Here is an 18,875-nt window from a genome sequence, read left to right on the forward strand (position 1 = left end):
ATTTCCCAAAATGGCCTTGTTATTTGAATTAGTAGAAATAATTGTATTTTAGTGTAAATTAAATTTGAGAATAAATAAACATAAAATGAAGCAGTTCTTAGAAGAAAAATGTAAATCAGATTTTTATTTATGGTAAGGCCTCTCTCAAGGGTCGTGGTGGTTTCTCACTCATTCATTCACTATCGAGGTCATTTGATTTGATTGTCACTAATGCAACAAACTTCTCTGTAATTGTCTCAAACAGTCCATTTAGTCTAGAAACTAAATCTATACATTGTACATTTCAACCAAGTTCTTAGAAAAGTGTGAAGTGAAAAGGACTGTAGAATTATCTGTTCATGTGACTACCATTACACACATGCTCCAGTGGTGAATGACTGACGCACATCTGTTCTCACCACCTCTGAAACTTGAGACTTCCTCAGAAGTTGAAGAGAAGTTGAAACCGACAACATTACTTACATGCTGTCCCCCGTGTTGCAGAGCTGATCCTCTCGGAAGTAACTTCAATAACCTTGTGAGCGATGGAGGAAATCTACGTGAATGTGGAACACGCCAAACCTGTAAACCCAAGACCTTCAACAAGTCAGACAGGTAAGAAGGTTCAGTGGACAGAGAGCTTGTACATGGATGCCTATTATCATCAGTCATTAATATCGTCTACTGGACCTGGCTGTGTTCAGGTCCCAGGAGCTCAGAGAGGAGGTTTCATGGATCTGTTGTTCTCTGCATGGGGCTGCTCAGTGTTTTCCTGCTGGCTGGGCTCATCGGCCTCGGTGTCCACTGTGAGTGTGGTTTTCATTCGTCAATGTCATGTTGAGCCTGTGTACTCTGAGAGAACGGAGGACCAGTGCTCCATATTAAAGATGCATGAGTTTTAGCAGAATGTAAAAACAGGCAGTCATTTTCTGTGATGTTTTTTTTTTTTTTTTTCTTCCTTAAGTTTCTTCAATATTTTCCTTTAGTTATTGTGCTTAAAGCACAATCCGCTTTGAGAGCCCCCAGAATACACTTAAACATGGACCTTGTGGAGGTCTGGTTTTGGAAATATATTCGGTTTGAATAGGAATTTTTCTACCTGTAGTCGCAAAAGTAACCCTGTCGCCTCACAGCTACAGTAGAAGCTAGAAGAAGAAGTCCCTGGTTCGAATCCTGCTGTGGGCGCTGGTGGCGTGTCCTCCACCATGCCTTCAGTGCCTGCTGCTCGAGGAAAAAGGGCCTTTCTGTGTGGAGTTTGCATGTTCTCCCCGTGTTCACCCGGGGTTTCCTCCTTACTAAACTTACTTCCTACCTCACTAAAAACATGCAAGAGGAAATACTGGTCCCCGGGCACTGGCGTCGGCGTCGTTTGGCAGCTGGCAGCCCACCGCTCCTGGTCTGCTGCGGCGGATCGACAGACCGAAGATGAGATAAATGCGGAGATAAAAAATTTCACGGAAAGCATGGCGTGTAGTGTGGAACTAACACTGTGTGAAGTGATTAATAAAGTACGTTTCTTCTTCTTCTTCTTCTTCTTCTTCTTCTTCTTCTTCTTCTTAAAAAGTCACATTCAAGCAACGAGAGCAGCAAAATTACATAGATGAACATTACGAGGTTTGCATTTTGGCAGTTTTTAATTCTGTGCTAAACCATGTTTGAAGTTCTTCAGTATCAGCATATATGCTGGGAATAGATCAGGGGATATAATAATATAAAAGACACCACAACACAGTTTTGATTTGCATTGATTTGGTCCACTGCTCTATGAGGTCATAACAGATTTTCATGTCAGCCTTTAAATTGAGATACTTTGCAAAGGCAGAATGTTCCACAGCCTAAGTGCAAAATGAAGAATTTTGACTTTGACTAAAATATAAAAACTTCCATAAGTATCAATATGAATGCATGAGGTATTTGCTGTTTAAGAAACATGTATCTTGATTTATTTCAGACTATGGATCAGTTCAAGATTCATTTGCAGAGCTCTCCTCCATCAGAGCCAACCTGACTGAGCGTCTCCAGGCCAGCAATGACAAGCTGGCTGCCGTGTCTGATGAGAGAGACCTGCTGAATGCCAGCCTCACCAAAAGGACTCAAGAGCTGGACAGACTTAAGGGATTGTCCAAACAGAGTGAGTGCTTGCCTGTGTGTGGTTCTACACAGCAGTCTCCTGTCATGAAGGTCAAGACCAGCCACAACTTTGTGTACACAACACCATCAGAGATCACAGCACTTACCTCCTGATCTCAGTTCTGCAAACTATATTTACACCCAGTTTGCATTGTCCTAGTAACTTCATGTCTTCTCTAAAAATGATTTACACAGACAGATTTATGCATAGGGCAGGTTTTGCACTTATAAATCTTACTAGCATCTATTTTGTGGCTAAAACCCAGAGTTATCAAATGCTCCATTCTCTGTGTGACAGAAAGGACCCTCACCTCCATGTTTGAAAGACTTTCACTTCCTCATAAGACCATTATCTACTTAAAGCTAATGCAGCTTCTCATGTGCCAGTTAGGCAGAATGCTGTAAGTAATTAGCCGTTTCACCTATTACATTTTTGGACCAGTTGTAGAGTGTGAGGAGTCATTAAGAAGCTAATGAATCACAATAAAAGTGCTTTGGCTTTAGTGTGTTACAGCACCTTCAGACGAGGTAGAGTGGGGTGAGCGAACAAAATGGGAAAATAAATGAATTCAAAGACATGATTCTGGTTTTGATGATAGTAATTTTGTTATACTCTGGGTTAGGGAGGTTTTGATTCGTCCACTATATCATAAATGTCAGCGCTCATAAACATCATCATCCACAGAGCATGTGTTTATTCCACAGCCTCTCAGTCTCAAATGATGACTAATATGATCCTAAATAATTGAGGGCAGGCCGTCATTTACAGTGATGTCACGTGAAGGAAATGGGTCTTGTCTGATCTTTAATGACTCTTGTTTGATGCGCTGTACAGAGAAAACGTGTCCTACAGGGTGGGGGCTGTTCGGTTGTGCCTGTTACCTCTTCTCCAATAAGTCGGATTCTTGGGGAAAGGGCAGACAAGACTGCAGAGACAAAGGAGCAGATCTGGTGGTCATAGACAGCCGTGAAGAACAGGTCATGTTGAGTTTTTCCTCTGTGATCCATATGGATTGTAAAGTTGTATGAGACAAATTTGTGACTTTGGGCCATAGAAGTAAAATTGACGCCTTTTTTTAATCTTCCTAAATGCTTTCTGTACACAAAGACAAAGTGAATCTTTGGATTATTCAGATGAATCGCTGTAAATTGCATACAGTATATCATATGGTTCAAAGTAAAATAGAGCTTTCTTTCCTTTACCTTGAACAGGAATTCATCACTAGAAACGCCAAGATAGATACTTGGATTGGTTTGAATGACAGAGACAATGAGGGCACCTGGAAATGGACCGATGACACTCCACTGACTCTGGCGTAAGAATTACAGTAAATGTTCTGTACCTTATTTCAGTTTAGACACATACACAGCTATTGCTTTGCATGATTACATTCTTTTGTGTCTGTCTACATCAGACTCCTCCTGACTCCCATTAGGGGTCGCTAAACTTCACAGGGGTTCCGATGGCCTTATACAGTGCTTGCAAAAGTATTCACACCCTTTGAACTTTTCTACATTTTGTCACGTCACGGACACAAACATAAATATATTGTATTGGAATTTCATGTGAAAGACCAACACAAAGTTGCACACAATTGTGAAAAACAAAGAAAATTATACATACATGCTAATGGTCTGCCAGTGGACATGCTAATGGTCTGCCAGTGTTTGGCTGGACTGACGCGCATGCGTTGGTGTTGTGTCTCTCCGCCAAACGCCTCTGTCAAAACTGACTTTTTATGACATTTTAAGCAACATTTTTATGGTACACCTTTTAGATCTTAGATCTTTTTAACTACTCCTCCTAATCAGAGAAACAATTTTAGTAATCGGGCACCTCGATCTCAAGAAAAGTAAACTAGCTGAGCACAGCTCAGCTAGCCATGGCTCCACTTACCTCGCAATCCGGCTGTCAAAGCTGTTTCGCCCTCGGCGAGAAAATCGCTGAGCTGGAGCAGAGGATTTCCACTCTATACAAAATCCAGGAAGCTGAGAGACACCTGGACACTGTCCTCTTCGGCCCTGCACAAGTCTCTGCTTCCAGTAAAGACCTTGAGGCCACGGCTCCCTACTCGACTACTGTACTCGCAGGCTTCACTCCACCCACTGCTGCTCCTGCTCCGGCCGCTACCACCACTGCCTCGATACTCGGCTCTACACAGGCCGCTGCTACCACACCGGCCACTGGTTCCACTCCATCCCCCTTCCCTGAGGACCCCTGGTTCCAGCTTGGGGCTAAACCCAAGGTCCCAGTCAGCTCCACTCCTTTATACACTGACACCTGGTTGTTGGTGACCGCAAAAGGAGGGAGAGGCTGTCACTTCATGCTCCCACAACCTGTGACATCCAGCTTCAAAATCGTTTTAACATCCTGGACTCACACGAATTTCCACCACTGGCTGGGAACCTGGGGCCTTCTTCCTCACCTCCCAGGATTTTAAATGATTTCAGCGGATCTCCACCACTCCCGCCTGTCCCGGTGAACGCACCCAGGCGAACAACTCACCCCACACCCTGCCGAGCACAGCAGAATTTCACCCCGGCTCCACAGGGCTCTTCTCAACGGTCCTCATCCCGGTCCGCGACCTCTTCTGCCCGACGTCGGATCCTGAAGGAGGCCGTGCTCCGGCGCTCTGGTGGTCTTCCTTGTCTGGAGTCAGCGGGGAATCCCTCTCTCTGGCCCGACAAAACATCCCCTACATCGCACCCGTCTGTCCGGACGCACAGTGCTGACCACGCATCATCTAGCCACGGGACCTCACAACCTCCACCACTTCGTCCGCTCTTCCCTCCAACCACTTTAGTAGTGGGCGATTCAATAATCCGGGGAATTCGCTTTTTCAACGCAGCCACTCACTGCTTTCCAGGAGCCACAGTCCCAGTTATCCTAGAGAAACTTCCAGATCTGCTGCGGTCACTCCCATCCTACATAAGCCATGTCTTAGTACACGTGGGCTGCGTTGACACCGCTCAGAGGCCGTCTGAGCTGCTCAAAAGGGATTTTAACAACCTTTTTAGCTTCTTAAACAACTGTGGTAAGTCCGTTTTTATCAGCGGTCCTCTCCCCACACTGTCCCATCACGGAGCATGGCGTTTCAGCAAGCTACTCTATCTAAACACTTGGCTACAGTCCGCCTGCAGAGCTTTTAACGTTGGTTTTATTGACAATTTTAATGGTTTTGGAACCGTCCCTCCTTTTATAGGGCCGACGGAGTTCACCCCAACAGGCTCAGCAGCCAAATGCTAACTGCTAATATTCACCATGCCGTCCAGTATGCTCCACGAGACTGACTGTTTACCTGTCACACCCCCTCCCCTGATTTCTCTTCTCCGTCCACACCAGCTGTTCACAATACTATTACACTCACTAGCCCCCCCTACAGTCCACAGTTGTCATTACCACCGAAACCAGACATCTTTACTATACAAACCCGGCAGACGTTTTCCCCGGACTCACACACAGAGTGCTTTTAACAGGGATGACCTCATACACCCGGTCATTTTATCTCCCTGTGATCATGAGCGCACGTTCAGCAATAACATTAACCTGGCTGTGCTGAACGTGGCTCTCTTTTAAACAAATCTTTTATCATAAATGACCTGATTTTAGACAACAAGTTAGATGGGTTACTTTTAACAGAAACATGGCTTGGCACAGAGGCAACAGTTGTTCTCACTGAGGCTTGCCCACCAAATTTTAACTTTTTATTCTCCACCAGGGGAGGCAAGAGAGGAGGCGGGACTGCATCAATTTTGAATAATAATTTATTGTCAAAGGAAGTCTTTTTTAACAACTATTCCTCTTTTGAGCATCACGCCTTTGTTTTTAGCAGTCCTTCTGTTCTCTGCATCACTGTTTATTGACCACCCCATCATTCCACTGCTTTTATCAGTGAATTTTCAGAGCTTTTATCAATCATACACACCTCTTATAGCAGAATTTTAATAACTGGCGATTTTAACCTGCACGTTGATAACACCTCGGACTCACTATCCAGAGAGTTCTTAGACCTTTTAAATTGCATGGATTTTAATCAGCACGTCACACAGCCAATTCACAACAGAGGACACACCCTGGACCTGGTCATAACTTATGGTCTCTCTACTGGTGTGTCCTCTGTTGTTGACCTGGCTGTGTCCGACCATTATTGTGTGTATTTTAACATCGCCAGTTTTAGCCATCAGGGCGCCCGGTGAGAACAGTGAGGAAACGCCACCTAACTTCTGAGGTAGCTGCAAATTTTATCGAGATTTTACAGAGCACTCCTGCAGAAGTCTTACCTGAACCCTGTGATTTTATTGTTGACAATTTTAAACAGGAGACTGCAATCAACTTTAGACTCTGTGGCTCCACTTTTAACAAAAACGGTAAAAACAAAACCTTTACCCCCATGGAGAAGTAAAGATGAAATTAAAAAATCAAAAAGACTATGCAGGATTGCAGAGAGAAGGTGGAGAAAAAACAAACTCACAGTTCACTATGAAATATTCCGTGAACAACTCAAATTGTACAATAAAACAGTCAAACAGGCAAGAATATCCCATTTCTCAAACCTCATCTCAGATAATAAAAACAACCCAAAATTACTTTTCTCCACCTTCGATCTTTTAACTAACACCATTTTTAAAAAATCCCCAGAGACACCAACAAACGCCCTCTGCGAGGATTTTGCAGACCACTTCAGAAGTAAAATCGACAACATCAGATCCAGGCTTGTATCACATCAGAATGTAACTTTTAACACACCTGGATAGCCGATTTTATCTGAGGAAACACTGGAGAGTTTTGACCTGGTCGATGCGAGGACACTTGGTCAAGTTTTCTCCTAGGTTAATCCAACAACCTGCCTTTTAGATCCAATTCCCACATCACTTTTAAAGACATTTTATGGATTCTTTGAGGAACAGATCTTAAATATAGTGAATTGCTCTCTTCAGACAAGTGTCTTCCCTGCTGCCTTCAAAATGGCAGCGGTGAAGCCCCTTCTGAAGAAGAGCAATTTAGATCCCAGCATTCTTAATAACTACAGACCCGTATCCAACTTACCCTTTTTAAGTAAGATTTTAGAAAAGCTGTTTTTTTAACCAACTAAATTATTTTTTAAATACTAACAACATTTTAGAGAAATATCAGTCTGGTTTTAGAGTGAACCACAGTACCGAGACAGCCCTCTTAAAGATTTTAAATGATATCAGGTGTAATGCGGACTCAAAAACTCACAGTCCTGGTGCCACTGGATCTAAGTGCTGCCTTTGATACAGTAGATCACCACATTTTATTAAACAGACTCAGAAACCTGGTGGGCCTCTCTGGTACTGTTTTTAATTGGTTTTACTCCTATCTCACAGACCGTTGTTTTTATGTAAGTTTGGATACATGTTCCTCCGGAACATGTACCCCAAGGGTCAATTTTAGGTCCAGTACTTTTTAATCTTTACGTGCTTCCCCTTGGGGATGTCATCAGGAGACACGGCATCAGCTTCCACAGCTACGCTGATGATACACAGCTTTACATTGCCGTGTCTCCTGACGACATGGGGCCTATTGATACCCTTTAAACTGTATTTTAGACATTAAGTCATGGATGGCAGCAAACTTCCTACAGCTCAACCAGGATAAAACAGAAGATTTAGTTATTGGTCCTGAAGGCCAGAGAGAGACATTATTTATTCGTAGATTTTAGCTCCGCTTTTAATTCAATGAAGACACATATCCTTCTGAAAAGGCTCACTGATCTTAATATTAACTCGTCCTTAGTGCTTTGGATCAGGAATTTTCCCTCATGCCGCCCACAGAGGGTTTGTGTTCAGGGGAGCATGTCAGATGTGCTCACTGTGAGCACTGGCTGCCCACAGGGATGTGTTCTTTCCTCGGTGCTATTTTCACTTTTTACAAATGAATTTATGGTCAATGACACACATTTTAAATTGTTTAAGTATGCGGATGACATGGCCTTAGTTGGCCTTCTTCAAAAATTAGATCCTGTAGGTGAAGCAGCCTATTTGGGTCATACTCAGGCACTTCAACCATGGTGTCATATTAGTTGTCTGGAAATCAATATGGCCAAAACAAAAGAACTAATCATTTGTACAAAACAAGATCTGAAGACAGAACCAGTTTCACTTGATGGTCAACATGTTGAAACTGTGGATAATTTTAAATATCTTGGCACTTTTTTAGACTCCCAACTGAGCTTCTCTGGAAATACAGAGTTTATCTTTAAGAGATGCTCACAGCATCTCTATCTCCTCAGGAAACTTTGTGGCCTTGGAGTCAGTCAGCAGATTTTGGAGCTTGTTTATAAAACTATGGTGGAAAGTGTTTTAACCTTTCATCTTCCTGCTTGGTATGGTCACCTAAATTGCAGACTTAGGAACAAACTTTCTAGGATTGTGTTTGCGGCAAGTAAGAAAATTGGCAAACCTCAGAAGCCTTTGATTCAAATTTTTACAGAAAGGACGAGGAAAAAGGCAGAGAGCATCCTGTCAGATCGCTCTCATCCTCTATTCAGCCAGTTTGAGCCTTTAAACTCCGGGAGGTGCTACAGAGTCCCTCTGGCAACTAAAAATGTATTTAAGAAATCGTTTGTCCCTAGTGCTATTAGTATCCTTAACTCTGCAAAGTGACTGATGGGATGTGGTCCATAGCCATGACATGAACTTCTCTCAATACTTAATGTTTATAACGTATCTAATTTTATCTATGTACATTTTAAAAAGACTATCTATAACTTACAATTACTACAGAACTCAGCCGCACGGGTGCTGACGAGGACCAGAGTGTGGGAGCACATTACACCGGTTTTAGAATCGCTGCATTGGCTCCCCATGTGTTTCAGGATCAACTTTAAGGTGCTTTTAGGTTTTAGCTCCAGTGCTTCCTCATGGGGGGCCTCCGCGCCGAGTGTCTGGTCTGCCCGCTGGGGCGTCGTCCTGGGGACCCCTCGGGCCCAGAGGACTGGGGGGCTCTGCCCTGCGTGTGGAGTCCACCCCGGTTTGTCTGGGTTGGGGGTCTCTGTTGCGGCGACACTCCCTGTGGCCACGGCCAGTGATCCCTCGCAGTGCGGATGAGCTCCCCGTAGGTGGTTTTCTTTTCCTTTGTCCTCTCATGATGCCTCAGTGCCCTGCCATTTTTGTTGGGGTGGGTGTGTGTGGGTATGTGTGTGTGTGTGTGTGGTTGTGTGCGGGTGGGTGTGTGCATGATGTATGTCTGCGGGTGTGTTGGGAGGGATACTTGCTTTTTGTCAAGCACCTTGTGCTGCCTTTTTATGCATGAAAGTTGCTATAGAAATAAAGTTTGATTGATTGACTGACATGATTTAAATTTTTTTTTACAAATAAACAACTGAAAAGTGTGGTGTGCAAAATCATTCACCCCCCTTTTCTTTGAGTGCAACCAATTGCCTTCAGAAGTTGCCTGATGATTGCTGAATGATCAAATGTTGACCTAATAACTAAATAGAGTCCACCTGTGTGTAATCCTCAGAGGTTTGTTAAGAGAATATTAGGGAGCAAACAGCATCATGATGTCCAAGGAACACACCAGAAAGGTCAGGGATAAATTTGTTGATAGGATAGCAGGGTTAGGCTATTAAAAGATTTCCAAAGCTTTGAACATCTCACGGAGCACTGTTCAATCCATCATCCAGAAATGGAAAGAGTATGGCACAACTGCAAACTTACCAAGACACGGCTGTCCACCTAAATTTACAGGCTGAACAAGGAGAGTACTGATCAGAGATGCAGCCAAGAGGACCATGGTGACTCTGGACGAACTGCAGAGATCCACAGCCCAGGTGGGGCAATCTGTCCACAGGACAACTATTGGGTGTGCACTGCACAAATCTGCCCTTTATGGAAGAGTAGCAAGAAGAAAGCCATTGTTAAAAGAAAACCGTAAGAAGTCCTGTTTGCAGTTTGAAGCCATGTGGGGGACACAGCAAACGTGGAGGAAGAAGGTGCAGGCAGCATCATGCTCTGGGGGTGCTTCTCTCCAGCAGGGACAGGGAAGATGGTCAGAGTTGATGGGAAGATGGATGGAGCCAAATACAGGGCAATCTTGGAAGAAAACCTGTTGGAGTCTGCAAAAGACCTGAGACTGGGGCAGAGGTTCATCTTCCAGCAAGACAACAACCCTAAACATAAAGTCAGAGCTACAACAGAATGGTTTAAAATAAAACATATTCATGTGTTAGAGTGGCCCAGTCAATGTCCAGACCTAAATCCAACCGAGAATCTGCGGCAAGACCTGAAAACTGCCGTTCACAAATGCTCTCCATCTAATCTGACTGAGCTTCAGCTGTTTTGCAAAGAAAAATGGGCAAAAATTTCAGTCTCTAGATGTGCAAAGCTGGTAGAGACATACCCCAAAAGACTTGCAGCTGTAATTGCAGCAAAAGGCGGTTCCACAAAGTATTGACTCAGGGGTAGTGAAGGCTCACCTACTCCCGGGAGTTCCTCCTTGGGCTGAGCAGCCTCCAGTCGGAGTCAGCGGTGGTATCCCTTCGTGGTAACAACATACCTCTGGAGATACTTTGGGGCAAAAAGCAGACACGAAGGAAAAGGGGCTCCAGAGGAGGGATACGCAACAGGCTGAGGAGGAGAGGCAGCCGGCTACCTTTACCTGCCATCACCCTGTCAAACGTCCGATTGCTACGGAACAAGACGGAAGAACTCCGTACGCTCACCAAGATCGACCCGGACTATCAACGAACCAGTCTCTTTTGTTTTACAGAGACGTGGCTCTCTAGAGATGTGGACTTTCAGCTGGATGGATTTGACATCATTCGCTATGACAGGGATGCAGCCCAAACACGGAAGTCAATTGGGGGCGAGCTCTGCATGGCTGTAAACAAACAGTGGGCTACCAATCACACGGTGAGGGAAATTGAGTGCTGCAAACACTACGAATTAATGACTGTATCCTTTAGACCACACTATTTACCCAGAGAATTTTCACGGATCACAGTAATTTTAGTGTATGTCCCAGGTCCTGATTTTAATCTAGCTGCTGAGCGTATAACAGACAGCTACAATAGAGCTGTCACTCAGACTGGAGAACAACCAGTGTTCCTAATGGGTGACTTTAACAGGTGCGATGTTGCCACACATATTCCCAGCTTGGAACAGTATGTCACAACTCCAACAAGAGGACAGAACATATTGGACATGTGTTTTGGTAATATTCCAGGGGCATACATTTCAAAACCACGCCCACCTTTAGGTCTTTCAGACCACAATGTTATCCTGTTGTTGCCAAAATACAGGTCACAATTAAAAACACAGGAGACCATCACCAAAACCATTAGGATCTGGAACGAGGATGCAGCTGAGACATTAAAGGGCTGTTTTGAGTGGACAGATTGGGATGTATTTTTTAATGACTGTGGGGATAACTTTGACGTGCTTTCTGATATACTCACCTCGTACATCATATTTTGTGAGGAAAGTGTCACTCCCACTAAACACGTCACCATTTATCCAAATAATAAAAAAATGGATCACCAAGGACATGAAAGCCTGTCTAGTGCAGAAGAAAAGGGCCTTCCTACAAGGTGACAAAGTGAGGGTGAGGGAGCTGCAGAAGGAATTCAGGAGGAACGCCAGGTTGGCTAAAATCAAGTATAAGGACAGGGTGGAAAAGAAATTAACATCAGGAAATGCTAGAGAAGCATTGCAGGGGTTGAATATCATGATGGGCAGAACATCCAAACCAGCAGTGGTCAACTGTCCAGACCCCGGCTCTCTTGCAGAAGAGTTGAACAGTTTTTTCATCCGGTTCAACAACAACAGTACACCAACCACATGGACCCCTGTAACCCTCAGTTCCCCCCGCCCAGCCCTCACCATTGATGAACAGCTGGTAACCTCTATTCTACACAGAGTAAATCCTAACAAAGCCACTGGCCCTGACAGGCTCAGAGGCAGGGTGCTCAAGGAATGCTCCACCCAGTTAGGTGGGGTGTTCACCAGGCTGTTCCAACACCTACTGGACTCCGGCATAGTCCCCAGACAGTGGAAGGAATCAATCGTCATTCCAATCCCAAAAAAGCCACGGCCTAAGGATCCAAGGGACTACAGGCCAGTGGCCCTGACATCAGTGCTCTGTAAATGTATGGAGAAAGCAGTTTGTGACCTACTGTTAGGTCATCTGTCAGACAAACTGGATCCATTCCAGTTTGCCTACAAGCCAAAAAGAGGCACTGAGGATGCAACTCTCATGCTCCTCGACACAATCACCAAACAACTGGACTCTACACATCCACAATCAAGGATTTTATTCATGGACTTCTCATCTGCTTTTAACACTGTAAATAACAACACTCTGCTACACCGCCTCTCTGACCTCCAGGTCCATCCCACACTGATTTTATGGATAAAGGACTTTTTAAAGACCACAACACATGCTTTTTAATGGTTTTACATCTAGCACATTGACTCTAAAGACTGGGCTGCCCCAGGGCTGTGTCCTGTCACCTATTCTTTTTACTGCCTACACCAATGCCATCACCTGCAGCAGTAATGCAATAACACTTTTTAAGTACGCAGATGATATGGCCCTGGTAGCCCACCTCACTGACACCCTGTCCCTGATGCAATACCAGCAGGAAGTCCATACCCTGGTCCAAACCTTTGCCGAAAGCTCACTTGAGCTGAACATCACAAAAACCAAGGAGCTCTGCTGTGGGTCCATGGGGAAAAACCCAGTGGATCTACTTGTACCACTCAACATCCAGGGTCAGCTAGTGGAACAGGTACAGAGTTTTACATATCTCGGAACAGAAATTGACACCTGCCTGTCCTTCTCACAACACGCTGACTCTGTCTACAAAAAGGCACAACAGCGTCTCCACCTGCTCAGGAAATTGAGAAGTTTTAACATCAGCAAAGACATCTTAACTCCGGTACATAGATCACTCATTGAATCCATCCTCAGTTATAACATGTCATCTTGGTTCAACTTTCTCACTGCCAAACATAAAGCAAAACTCTCCCGGATAATAAATCAAGCTAGCAAAATAACTGAAACATCTCAACATCCTCTCTGTGAACTGTCCAGGCGCTCAGTGATGAGGAAAGCCACCCTCATCTCGGGGGATCATTCCCACCCCCTCTACCACTCCTTCATGCTGCTGCCATCAGGCAGACGCTACAGAACCCCACTGGCCCAGAAAAACATTTACAAAAAATCCTTCATCCCATCTGCAATAACTGCCCTTAATAAGAACACGTAGACTTTTTTTTTTTTTTTTTTTTTTTACTGTTGTTGAATGTGTTTTAGTCAATGTGCTTGAGTGTGGTTCTTAATTATGTTTTAATGCTTCATTGAGCTGTTTTAAAGATGAATTTCTGTTTTTAGTCGAGACAGACAATAAAGAATCTATCTATCTATCTATCTATCTATCTATCTATCTATCTATCTATCTATCTACCTATCTATCTATCTATCTTTTGCAAACCGCACTTTTCAGTTTTTTATTTGAAAAAAAAAAATTAAATCATGTATAATTATCTTTGTACTTCACAATTGTGTGCCATGTTGTGTTGGTCTTAAATATATTTATGTTTGTGGTCGTAATGTGACAAAATGTGGAAAAGTTCAAGGGATATAAATACTTTTGCAAGCCACTGTAGATTTTAAGAAGTGTAAGAAAACCTTTCTAAAAATGACATTGTTGACCTATATCTGAAAAAACTGATGAAATTGTTATTTCTAAAGTTTAGATTATTATTTAAGATCTAGGGCTCTATTTTCAGGGCTGCACGGTGGCGCAGCAGGTAGTGCGTGTGCCTCACAGCAAGAAGGTTGCCGGTTCGATCCTCGGGTCAGACGGGGCCTTTCTGTGTGAAGTTTGCATGTTCTTCCCGTGCATGCGTGGGTTCTCTCTGGGTACTCCGGCTTCCTCCCCCAAAACATGCTCATTAGGTTAATTGATGACTCTAAATTGTCTGTAGGTGTGAGTGTGAATGTTTGTTTGTCCTTGCATGTGGCCCTGCAATCGGCTGGTGACTGGCTCAGGGTTTACCCTGCCTCTCGCCCATTGTAGCTGGGATAGGCTTCAGCCCCCCGCAACCCGAAAGGGATAAACGGTATAGATAATGGATGGATGGCTCTATTTTCAACTCCACCACCAGCGCGGTGCAGGCTGCGCACCCGGCGCAGTGGTATTTTCGTGCAGTGTAGGCAGGCACACGGCGCACTTGGTATTTTGGTAAACTGATGGGCGGATGGGCGTTGCGGCGCAGTAGGGGGAGTTGTCAGCATAATGAGCCGGCACATTTGGATTTTCGTCCATTTCAGTCCACGCCGGCGGCGCAAAAGTGCACTGAAAGCTCGCCACCCCAGACCTGGTCAACTCTGTGCGCCAGCGGCGCACCGCTGGCCAAGAGGATTTTCGTAAACTGACGAGCGCCCACGTCACCAATACCTCACAGGCAGGTTTCCACAGTGTCTGGCATTTCACTGCGATCAATAATTAGCAACAGCCACGATTCAATGCAACTATCTGAGTCGGCACATACAGTCAGACCTAAATTTATATATTTTGATCCGTATCTCATCTGACCACATCACAAGCGCCTTCGGCATGCGTAATGGTCACTCAACCTGACCGAATGTACACAGGTGAAACAGGGATGTCTGGTGATCTGTGACTCAAATTGACTGGTGACAAACGTATATGCCACTTTCCCCAGGTTGGCACATGACTCATTGTGGCGAATTCTAGCATCCCTACAGTCTTTCTCTGGATGGGTGGCTACTAGGTGATAACTAAGGTGGCCGACAAGGGCAAATGCGCTGCAAACGGCAAAACGTTGCAGACACAAGAATGATGCAAAGCCAAAAACACACAAAACAAATGCAACAGAAAAACGCTGCAAGAGAAAAATGCTGCAATCACAGAAACGAAACACAAGCAAAAACAAAACAAATGCGAAAGAAAAATGCTGCAAACATCAAACACACACAACCCCAAAACAACTGCAAGAGAGAAACGCTGCAAATCGCTCCACAAAACGGAAGTGCGCCAGGCCACTGGGGGGACTCGACCTGAGGGATGGACCGGTTCTGTAGGACCAGACCATAGACACGAGTAGACGCCACATCAACCACTACTGCCTATCGGCACTGACGAGCCGTGGGGCCGCCGTCTTGGACCGGTCACCCGCTCCACTCAGTGCTGTTTGGCACGCGCAAAGAAGTGTCAGCACATTTAATCCATCGCCTGAATACTAAACTGATTTTCACGCATTTTTTTTTTTGGTGCAAACGTCATACATGTAGCTATGATACAGGACAAATGGTTTGGCGTATTTTAATATTCATATGAGATTAACAGTAATGGAATATTCTGATGTGTATGCGAAGACCGAAATGGACGAAAATCCAAATGCGCTGGCTCATTATGCCTCCCCCTCCCCCACCTCCCCCTACTGCGCCGCTACGCCCATCCTGGCGCACCTCTGTGCGCCCTGGTTTACCAAAATACCAAGTGCGCCGTGTGTCTGCCTGCGCTGCACGAAAATACCACTGTGCCGGGTGTGCAGCCTGCACCCCGCCGGTGGCAGAGTCAAAAATAGAGCCCCTCAACACAAGCTATATTCTTGGAGCCTTCACACTCTGCTAATCAGCATTGAGAGTCAATGGCCAAGCATCAGGAGAAGAAAACACTGAATTTGACAAAAAAACAAATATGTAGGATTGTTAAAAACACACCCAAACATAAGACAGACATCATTCCAATCACTTGTTTACACAAACCACTGTGTTCACTGTTTGGGTTAGCTTTACAGTGTATCAGATGTTATGTACTGTTATTGTTATGCACTGAATATAATAAGAAATATCCATATAATATGTCACTTAGTCAGGGGTTGTCTGTTTCTTCCATGATAAAGATGGGGTCCATTAAGGAAGAAGGGTGGGAACCTCTGGTCTAAATAATTGTAATCAGAATCAGACTGAAGTTACTTTCAACATTACTTGTGAGCAAGCTGCTCCACATGGAGAGGTATTTATTCCTTGGCTGCCAATCCAGCGGGTTTGTCTCTCGCCACAGCTTACTTCACAAGAAAAACTGAAAGATGCATTTTTTTTTTTGTTCAATAACCTCCTAGGTACTGGTGTAAAGGACAGCCTGATAACGGTGGTGGAGATCCCCAATGGGGTGAGGAGGACTGTGTACATTTCAAAACTGGCTTGAAATCTGAAGAAAGCTGGAATGATCGGCGGTGTGATGACCGTCTGCAGTGGATCTGTGAAAAAGTGGCTTAGCATTGAATGGGTTTTGAAACAATATATTTATGAATACTTTTGCTATACAAGTTTTGATTATGCAAAAAGGCCTTTAATAGTGTTACTGTATGTATTAGAAATAAAAGAGAGTATGGGCTTTAACATGGAAACCTTAATATGGCAATGGAGGAAGTCTGCACTGTTTCTTAAGTATCCTGGCATGACTCCGCCATGTTTCTACAGTAGCCAGCACATCCCCAGTTTGGAGAAGCAGACTCCTGTCTCCACTGGCACAAAAGATAAGCAATGTGGACATAATCAGTTGAAGAGTATGTCATATTTTGAATATTTTCAGCGCACACTTGAAACTGAACACTTAAAATCACTTTATGAAAGCTAGCCACCCCCAAGAGGTCATTAGCTAACGTCTGCTTCCATCCATCAGTCCAATTCAAATCACATTTTTATGAAACAACACTCCAGTCCAGTTTCATCTTAAAGATAGGGAAATCTCATCTTTACAATGTTTTACTTGTAGTGTTTACCAGAGAGACAGCTGTCCCAAGAAGCTTGCTTGGGGGGCCCATTGAGGGGGCCAGCGATTGTATCAGGATTGCCATAATTCCCCCGGTCCCCCTTTGGTGATGTTTCATTTGTTCTCATGTGATTGGCGTAAAAAAAACTGCCTATCAGAGGGCAGTGTCAGCTCTCTTTTCATTTGGCAGAGCCATATATGTACCACAATGTCTATAGCGTTTGCAATGCAGGCCATATAAATGACTTCCATTATAACCAGGTACTCATGATACAATATGTTTATTCCTTTGTTTATGTTTACTGTTACAACTTATTTATGTTATTTGTACATTTAAATTTGTTGGGTATACTTTTCATTGAGATGTATTTTCCTCTCTGTTTTTCCCTCACCATATTTGGATGATTCTGTACCTTGAATATCCACCAGGTTAATAAAGAAATCAATAACTCAGGTCTCCTTGTTAATGTATTCATAGGAGTGAATACTGCTGCAACCCAGCAGACTAGCCCTGGTTAGTTTTGCTCACAGAGGCAGTTACAAGCTGTTAACATGGGAAGAAGTAGCACCTCTGTAAAAATGAGCATAAAGTGAACTGCAGCTTCACAATAACACATTCTAGTGGTGTTACATGATGGAAGAAGTGTTCAGATCTTCTATCTGAGAAAAAATAGCCGTAGTGTAGTACTAGTCTGCTGCAGATACATATAAAAGTATTAGCATCAGAATATACTGGAGGTACCAAAAGTAAAAGTACTCATTTTGCAGCAAAAGTGTTATGATTTGACTTCTGTGTTTTCTCTCCTAGGTCTAACAGTGTTTTCTTTCCTCCCTCTCTGTCAGCAAGCTGAGCATGTGAGAGAGGCGGGTCTGATCTCCTCAGGTGCGAGCTTCATTAGACGCACCTGCTCCTCATCTGCTAATCAACCCGGGTTCTTAAGCTGTATCCCATTTGACTCCTGTGCCAGACTATTTCCTATGCTCTTGCCGTACTGGTCTTACTCCTGGATGATCGCTCGCCTCTCTCTCAGCGCGTTTCAGTGATTCTCATTTCCTCCATGTTATTCTCTAGTGAGTTTTCTCCTGGACACTTTGAGTTGTTTCCTTATATCCTTAGTTATCTCCCGCATGGTGAGTTTTGTCACAGTTTTGTTACTTTGCTACTTTCCCCTCTGTGGTGATTTTGATTTTGTTGACACTCTGTAAGAGTTTACCCTGCGAAGGTGATGTTTTGTTCTACAATAAACTGCATTTCAACAATTCTGCAACTGGGTCCAGACTCTCTCCTTATGCACACGTAACAAGAAGGGTCCTTTTCATTTTAATGACTTTATGTACTTCTGGGTAGCTTGTGAACTTCCTCTTCCTGAAACTATAATAATGCATCATCATTTGTTTGTTGGTTATATTTTGTATTATTTAGCTGAATCACAAAAGTGACTAAAATTATTAAATAAATGTGATGAGAGATGAGATGAGAGTAACAAGTGCAATTTGCCTTTGAGATGTTGTGGAGGAGATGTATAAACTAGACAATTTCCCCCTGGGAAATTTTGAAAGGGCCACGGGTGCCGCCGCCGGACGATGCCAACCGCTAATGCTAAGCTGACATTAGCATGTCAAATAACACGTTAAAAACATCTGAACCATCATTAGAACGCCGTCAAGAGTCATTTTAGCCTAAGTTAGCATATTAGCATTAGCATGCTAGGCTAACATTAGCATGTCAAATAACACATTAAAAACCTCTGAACCATCATTAGAACGCCTTCAAGAATCATTTTAGCCAAGGTTAGCATGTTAGCATTAGCATGCTAATATTAGCATGTCGAATAACACATTAAAAACCTCTGAACCACCATCAGAACGCAATGAACATTCATTTTAGCCAAGGTTAGCATTTTAGCTTTAGCATGTTAGCATTGTGGCTAATGCTAACAGGGCAACATCATTCAATACCTCACTAACATTTACAACTCACCGGTAATAGGCTAG

The 18,875-nt window shown here is 43.8% G+C and overlaps 1 protein-coding gene across 1 annotated transcript; it reads left to right on the forward strand.

Moving 5' to 3' along the window:
- Nucleotides 1–480: 480 nt before the first annotated feature.
- Nucleotides 481–16,528, forward strand: LOC139340490 (CD209 antigen-like protein E). Its single transcript, XM_070976332.1, has 6 exons — nucleotides 481–594; nucleotides 684–785; nucleotides 1,931–2,110; nucleotides 2,945–3,087; nucleotides 3,322–3,425; nucleotides 16,228–16,528. The coding sequence occupies exons 1-6, from the start codon at nucleotides 525–527 to the stop codon at nucleotides 16,382–16,384; spliced, it is 756 nt and encodes a 251-aa protein (XP_070832433.1). The 5' UTR covers nucleotides 481–524; the 3' UTR covers nucleotides 16,385–16,528.
- The last annotated feature ends 2,347 nt before the right edge of the window (nucleotides 16,529–18,875 follow it).

This window comes from Chaetodon trifascialis, chromosome 12 (genome assembly GCF_039877785.1).
Source record: "Chaetodon trifascialis isolate fChaTrf1 chromosome 12, fChaTrf1.hap1, whole genome shotgun sequence".
Lineage (NCBI taxonomy): Eukaryota > Metazoa > Chordata > Actinopteri > Chaetodontiformes > Chaetodontidae > Chaetodon > Chaetodon trifascialis.

What these genes read in the sequence shown, in the direction of transcription:
- LOC139340490 (XM_070976332.1), top strand. Translation starts at nt 525, where the DNA reads ATGGAGGAAATCTACGTGAATGTGGAACACGCCAAACCTGTAAACCCA. An exon ending in CATCGGCCTCGGTGTCCACT is followed by an intron (nt 786 to 1,930) that starts GTGAGTGTGGTT and finishes GATTTATTTCAG; the next exon opens with ACTATGGATCAGTTCAAGAT. An exon ending in TAAGGGATTGTCCAAACAGA is followed by an intron (nt 2,111 to 2,944) that starts GTGAGTGCTTGC and finishes TGCGCTGTACAG; the next exon opens with AGAAAACGTGTCCTACAGGG.